Source organism: Montipora capricornis, chromosome 12 (genome assembly GCF_036669925.1).
Source record: "Montipora capricornis isolate CH-2021 chromosome 12, ASM3666992v2, whole genome shotgun sequence".
NCBI classification, from domain to species: Eukaryota; Metazoa; Cnidaria; class Anthozoa; order Scleractinia; family Acroporidae; genus Montipora; species Montipora capricornis.
In genome coordinates this window covers 16,269,340-16,276,839 of record NC_090894.1, presented here as the reverse complement: position 1 = coordinate 16,276,839, position 7,500 = coordinate 16,269,340, and the positions used below count along the sequence as shown (strand labels likewise).

Sequence of the window (7,500 nt, the reverse complement as noted above, 5' to 3'; positions counted from 1 at the left end):
CCAGGCTTAAGTTAAGTGAATTCGCTCCGTCATCAAATTTTTATGGGTGAGGCGTTTTTCATTCTGCACTGCTACGAGATTGAAAAGCTGTAAAGGCGCGCTCGACGTGCGTGATATAGTGAAGCGTTGGACATTCTATATATTCCGGCTATGAGCCGAAGTGTGACTCGGTGTGAAGAAATACCATGACAAGTTACGCAATCTATTACCACAGTTTTCGATCTTTATCTTGATTATTGCTTAAAATTATGTTAACATAGCTTTATCCTCTTTGTCTCGAGACATGATATATTTATACATGTTAGATGTTTTTGTTACCTACGTTTCCGGAAGTAAAGTAATTTCGTAATTCAGTCCGCTTGGAGGTTGTATTTTAAGTTTTCAATTACGCGTTGTGTAAAGTGCTTTAGGATATTTTAGCGCTATACCAATGGAGGTTATTATTAATGAGTTAACTTAATAGACTATCTACCCATCTATCAACCTTTTATCATTGGAATGACGTCTAACCACTGGGATTTTGATTGAAATTTAATTTATTTGATTGAAAGAGCATTCTTATAGCTTTTGTGCAGCCTATGGAAAAAGTGATGAAATACTTTAAAATGAATAAGTACTTAGTAAGAATAGATATGGATCGCAGAATGGTGGACTCTTGCAATATACCCAAGTATTGTTTCGTTCCGACTGAGGAAAAACGCATTTTACTGCATAAGGTATCGTCTGGATGCCATATGATGGCATGTCATGCGCCTCGATTTCACGGTAGGTACTCGAGCCCGTGTACAAAAATCGCATGCTCGCGTTTATCTTTTCTTTACCCGTTTTGGTAAGTAATCGTGTTTATTTATTCAAGCACTGTCAGAGAGGTATGACTGGTTCTACTCATGAAAGCATAGGCATGCTTTGCGGTCCTGTCTTTTCTAGGTTCATCGACATTGTCGATTTTGTCAAGTGGGCTAGTTTTCAGTTCAACTTCTATATACGTTCGGAGTTTCAAAATTCTGCCGGTATGTCTAAATCGGCCATTGAATCTGGATGAAATCAGTTTAGGGTATTTTAAAGTGATACTATGACCAAAAAAACAATTTTTATTTTTCGTTGAATTTCAATTTTATGTTAACTAAACACTAAGTGACCGAAGTTTTAAGCTTTGATTAAAAAAAACACTTGTTTATTTTAACTGGAATTTTCCAATTTAATGGTCCGCCATTGCTAACTTTAAGATCTTGAGAGAACTGGATCGAGGAGAAAATGACGCCAAAGGGTTACTTGTTTAAGAATGCAATGCGTGTGTACGCCGCGGAATTAATATGCAGCACGGAAGTTTAGGCTTTCAGACTATTAAACTCGCGTTTTGCATACAGCTTTTTCGAGAAAGGTTTTCCAAAAGAAGCATAAAAGCGTACGCGACAATACTGAAAGGCATTATGGTAAACTGTCACTTTGAGTCAACGTAGAAATACATGCTCACGCTATCTTACTGACATTGAGATATGAGTGAGCTTCAAAATTCAGTCAAATGATCCAGGCCATGAATTAGTAACAAAGGGTTAGGATTCACAGAGAAGGCATGATTCTGACGACTTTAACCTTACTTATTTTATGTCATGTTTTGCAGAAAAAGTCGGAGAAAATGTACCAAAAATGGTGGCCCATGTGCAGAGCCATCGTTTTTGCTAAAAAATTAACCGTTTTGTTTTTGGACGTGTTTTGGTAGCGTGACAGCGAGAGAGAGCTTCAACATAAGCCTGTGCCACTTTACCAACGCTATATCCTAAGAACTCTTTCATCCAAATAGGTCGCCACCGTAGGTCTTCACTGGACGGTCGTGGCATCTTCGATTCTTAGCGTTCACTACAAGTTGAATTGATTGTAATGAATATCTCCCATACTACCTTTCGGCATTGTCGCGAAAGCTCTTACGCTTCTTTTGGACAAACTTTCGCGAAACAGCTGAATAAAATAAGCTGCATTCACACGATGAAATTTTAAGCTAGTGAGCCTTTGACGTCAGTTTTCCCTGGATCCTCTGAGGTCCAATCGGTCAGTTTTGAACGTGAGTAATGGTAGACTTTGAAAGCCAAAACTTACACTCAAAGTAAACGGCCTTTGTATAAAAATGAAAGCTCAAAATTTTGCCAGTGAAGTGTACAGCAATCAAACTTTCAAGATCTGAAGAAAAGAAAGAATCACTATGAAGATATTTAGTTGAAAAGGTAGTAGAAGGTTTTTATACTGACCTCGAAACACACCAACTTAAGTGTAAACGGTATTATTATAAATTTCATTGAAGAATCTCGGTTAATTTTCATTCATATCTGCGCTCTTTGGAAACTGATGTAACAGTAAAGTAATATGAAATAAGTATAGGAAATCGTATGAACGCGAGTGCATTTCGTGATTTATGGACACGAGGGATGTTTTGAAAGTTCTCAAAATTGCACTCGCCTACGGCTCGTGCAATTTGAGAACTTTCAAAACATCACGAGTGGACCATAAATCATTGACGAAATGCACATGCAGGTTTATACGAGTTTTTATTTATTGTATTCTCAACAAAATTACTCAAACGCGCTACTTTGTTCGTGCTCGTATTCTTCCAGTTTTGGGTTTAGTTTTCTTTCAGTCGCCCATGTTTGCCAGCCGGACATTCAACCAAGTCTGTGTAGCTTTCAACGTGTTTTTGGTTTTCGCATTTTCTTTAAGTTGGTGAACGATGTTTTGGTTTGACAAAGCAAACCGACTGTCAGCCATTTTTTTCACTTTGGTGTTCAAATTTGGCGCTTCCCCGGTGTTTCCATAGCAACTTCCGTATTGCACTCTATAACCTGGATTGCACTCTAAAACCTATTTATGCATTCGCCATTGGCCAATCAGAAACAAGATGTTTTGTTGAGTATATAATAAGAAACGAAACACACATAACAACGACCACAGAACATCAGAAGAACGTGGTTGCACAGTTTACATTTGTGCACTTGAAAACCGCTGGGCATGTTTACTGTGAGCACGTCTAGTGAAATGCTAAAAAATGCTAAAATCGACTTTTATCCTGCCACTTTTATCCACCCCCCCCCCCCCCCCCACTCGTTCAAACGACGGATAGCGCTAGCCACTGGATAAATCACTATCTACTGGATAACTCAATTGGTTTTGCTAGTGTTTATCCGCTGCTTAGTGTCGGATTTATCATCCACCTTTTGAACGACATAGGCCTGGTATTTAAGGTACTGGGATCCTAAAAGAATAGTAAGCTGTTCATCTGTGCTCGCAGCAATTAGTTAAAGAGGAAACGATGTATAGTTCTTTCCTTTCTTTGTCTTTCATCAGGGATTTGTGTTGCACAAAGCTGTTAGAATCCGGAAATCTCATTACTGAGCCTGTGCAGCCGGATATTCCGCGCATGAACATTGCTTCTTGTTTCGAAGAAATTCCCTCTGTCAGCAACGTTTTTAAAGACTAAATCTTTTAAGCGAACCTTAGTATAGCCAAGAGCTTTCGAACGCTGTTACGAAACAACAGACAAAGGATCATTCGATAGTGTCAGTACTTATTGTCAACAAGAATAGGTAATTTGAAGTACGAGAAATCCTAGTAAATCCATTGGAGGGAGAAAGGAAGTAGTATTCACAAATGTATTCGCTGCTAATATTCAAACTTTTCACATTCCATGTCTTGCGATATTTTAGTCAACAGATTCAAGTTTCATGTTAATATTTACTTTCACCAAGTGCGTGAGATCTTGATGTTTACGTATCTTTCTCGCTATCATGTCAACAACTATACACACATGCATTATTCAATGCAATAAATCACAAACTTTGTTGACACTCTCTGAAGAGGGCATTTCGATGGCAGTATATCTCAACTGATGCCTACTAAGATAAAGCTGAAACATTCTAAAGCTACAGAAATAGTTTTAGAACTTTGGATTTATTGTTGTCAGTGTTCATTTCGGAGATTTCATTCGTAAACGATTAATGATGTCTACAAGGCAGGGTTGTATCATTCTTTGAAATTCGAGGCTCGAGGCGAAGCGGTGTACATATTCATTCATTGTTCCTGAACTTCAAGATATTTAAACAAGGAAAATCAATTAAAATTTAAGTGAAACACCAGAAACTTCTACACCCAGATAGTGAATCGAAATTCAAGCAAGTGCGTGCAAGTATGGATCATTGTGTTAAAAATGACGAAGCGTGGGATGTATTATGTCTGTGGTTAGAAATACCAATAATTCCACCGAAGTCTTTGCAAAACATGCTAATCTCATTTCTGTTTGACTGGCTGACTGGCTAGTAGCTGCTTACAAAACTAATAGCTTCAGTTTGCCTTGTATATCTCTCCTAACAACTGCAATGCGATTTGTTCAGCTAAGTCTGTAACTATAGATTACCACCAATGGAGAATGCTCGCGAGACAAAACACTTTAACCTTTTGCGTTAGCGTCTTTTGTGTGTCAGGTTTTTTTTTTTCATGGAAGTCGCGGTATACTTAATCAACTGTTGATTTCGTCTTGGCCATACCCGTAGCGATATTTTTCCTTGACCCAAGGTGGCTGCACTTGATTAATGTATCTCCAGGGTGGTATAAGCCGAGTTATTTGCAGTAATGACATGGTATCCACTACCCGATACAGATGCTTGTTGGTACTACTTGCTATACCAACCAGTTCCTGTATTCCGGGCATGTAGTTACCAACACCGATCACAAACACTTCAACGCCTGTAAGTCTTAATTGAAGCGCGCGATACAAGGTGAGATGAACGTTCATGTTAGAACTGCCATCGGAGAGCAAGAGAACTCGCTTCTTAGCGCCTGGGCGCAGTTTAGAGTTTTCCTTTTGGAATAGTTCGGTGCGGCATTTCTGCAGCGCTTCCTGCGTGTTTGTTTTGTCGCCAATAAATTTTACTCTTGTGCGTAGAAACCGTTTTGCTCTCTTATAATCCGTGAAATCAAAGGCAACAATCGCTTTATCAGAGAATGTTATTGCCGCATAATGTGTATCAGGACGGGCTTTATGGATAAGCACCTGCAATGCTTTGACACCTCGGTAAAAGTCGCGTTTGCGAATAGAGTTTGAAGCGTCGAATACAAGCACAACATCATACTTCGTCTTGTCCTCAATAGCCCTTCTGTTTCTCGTTCGGAATTCACTTTCACTTCTGATGAAAAACTGTTCAATTTTCTTGGCTGTGACTCTTTCCTTAGGAACGCGTTGAAATCCTGTTAAAAGAAAATTGCACAGTTCATCTTAAAAGGCCGTTTTGACTTAGAATTATCAGTCTTCCTCCAGTGCGAAAGCGAGTCATGAAGTAAATTATACTGAACAGAACTGGTTATTGGATTGAATCACACTAAACACCATTTTTGCAATTTGCGTAATTTTTCTCGATAACCGTTAATCATTTACGTGTTCCTTTCTTTGTATGAGTTTCAATGTTTTTAAGCTGTTCATATCAAAAGGATAAACTTAAACTTTTTTTCTGCAACAAACTTTTGCAACCTTGCTGTGAAACAACTGACGTACTGAGTGCGGATTGGCGTGAGTTGTTACTTACGATGGTTGGCAGCCCTGTAGCGGCAACGCGTGCCATCTATAACGTAGGGACTGCTTCCAAGCCATCCCAAAGCTGTAAATTATGAATTTGCTTCATAACAATCTACCTTACGCATTCATGCGTCTGAGCATTGAGTTTTAAGACGGGTGTCTACAAAACGAAATTAGTGGGGTCTTCGTTTTGTAGATGAGGCCGGCTCGAACTACAAAATGAAGACCCTCGCTAAATGCTTTGTTCGAGTGTTATGTAGTATCGCGGACGGCAGCCTACTGTGGACTTTGGCGGATCAGTTGTTTATTTATGTCCTCCGTTTTATTGTTTCGGAATTGAAAATGCCCTGAAGCTATTCGCTTAAACAAGTGATTGATTGAGCCATTGATTTCGTGTCAGTAAAATTTCTTACTTGCCTGCCTGTCCTGGGATTTTCGAACATCTAAAAAAAGGTGTAATTGCCCATTTTAAACAGATTTTTACCCAAAAAAGGTCACCTAGAATTTTCGGGAGCCCTTTTTCTGGCTGAAATTTTCGAAAAGGTAAGTTTTGATCCCTATAATTTTCGGATCACTAGACTTTCAGCTAGGAAATCCGAACAGATCAAAAATTTTTAGGGGATAAAGATATGCCTATATCTACCGTTTAAATACTAAAATACGTTTAACAATGCTATGTTTAAGTGGTTTTGAACTATATTCTCGTTGGGTGCCCCTGCTTATCTACAAAACGAAGACCCCACTAATTTCGCATCATTTGGTGCCTGAGGCAAGGCGTTTAACCGGTTTGACTGTCTCTGGTTTCATAGGCTTGCAAAAAAAAAAACTAGTCTTCGTTGTTGGGTCTTCGTTTTTGGGTCTTAGGTCTTAGGTCTTAGGTCTTCGTTTTGTAGACACCCGTTTTATTAAGACACTGTGAATTGGTTTATTTGAGTGTATGAGTGGCGGAAATAGCGAGGGGATCTACAATTGTAGGTTACAAAACAACCCGCTTTTTGGCAACCTTACTTTCTACGAAGGTTTGTTACTAAATTTGATTGCGATGTCAGCGTTCTCGTTCCTGTCGTCATGCCCTCAATCTGGTCAATCTCGGGGTGCAGGGATGGTGCAGTGGTGAGAGCACTCGCCTCCCGCCAATGTGGCCCGGGTTCGATTCCCAGACTCGGCGTCATATGTTGGTTGAGTTTGTTGGTTCTCTACTCTGCACCGAGAGGTTTTCTCCGGGTACTCCGGTTTCCCCTCTCCTCAAAAAACCAACATTTGACTTTACTTGTGTTCATTGTTAATTTCGATTTACAGTGTCCACAATTAGTGCTTCAGCGCTAGAACGACAAGACACTTAAATAAAGTTCCTTTGACTCGTCCTCTTATGATTATAGCCGTTAATATAATTCAAGGTTAACTGTTTTGCAATCAGTCCTCTTAATCGCAGACATGCGACTTGATTAGACGCAATAACGGCCGGACATCAACTGATATGAGTAACGTTTGGGACGAATCAGACAAACCTTATAGCGACACAACCAGACTCTTATCATGGTGGACCTTAACGAAATTCGCGAAATTGGCCCGCTTTACCCGGCAACCTATGTTGTGCGATGGAGCTTTCTTGTGATAGTTTCACCATGTTTTCTTCAGTTAAAAGGCACAAAACTTTACTTTCCTTTGTCGCCTTTTACTATTTATCTTGCCACCTTCGCGGATCTTAGGGCAGTCTATAGATTAAATCCACTCAGTTTCCTCAAACTAATGCGCAGTATGCCCTTGAATTGATAGAGGAGTATCACTTCAGTTTAAAAAGAATGCCATATAATAACTTACTTGACTGGTGAGAAATTCCCTTGATCTTTGTACGTTCCCACACGAAACAGTTGGAGAGAACAGCAAAGAATAGCGACACAAATATTTTGATTCTTTTCATCTTAGGATTTTGGCCTGGCTTTCTC

At 39.5% G+C, this 7,500-nt stretch overlaps 2 protein-coding genes across 2 annotated transcripts in view; one reads left to right on the top strand and one right to left on the bottom strand.

The window, feature by feature from the left end:
* The window catches only part of LOC138026310 (fap1 adhesin-like), a 34,289-nt gene that overhangs the window by 20,638 nt on the left and 6,151 nt on the right, over nucleotides 1–7,500 (top strand). The gene's annotated exons all lie outside the window — the stretch shown is intronic.
* LOC138026314 (integrin alpha-L-like) lies at nucleotides 4,360–7,488 on the bottom strand. The gene is made up of 2 exons (XM_068873609.1): nucleotides 7,376–7,488; nucleotides 4,360–5,229 (listed from the first exon to the last, which is right to left on the bottom strand). The coding sequence occupies exons 1-2, from the start codon at nucleotides 7,473–7,475 to the stop codon at nucleotides 4,502–4,504; spliced, it is 828 nt and encodes a 275-aa protein (XP_068729710.1). The 5' UTR covers nucleotides 7,476–7,488; the 3' UTR covers nucleotides 4,360–4,501.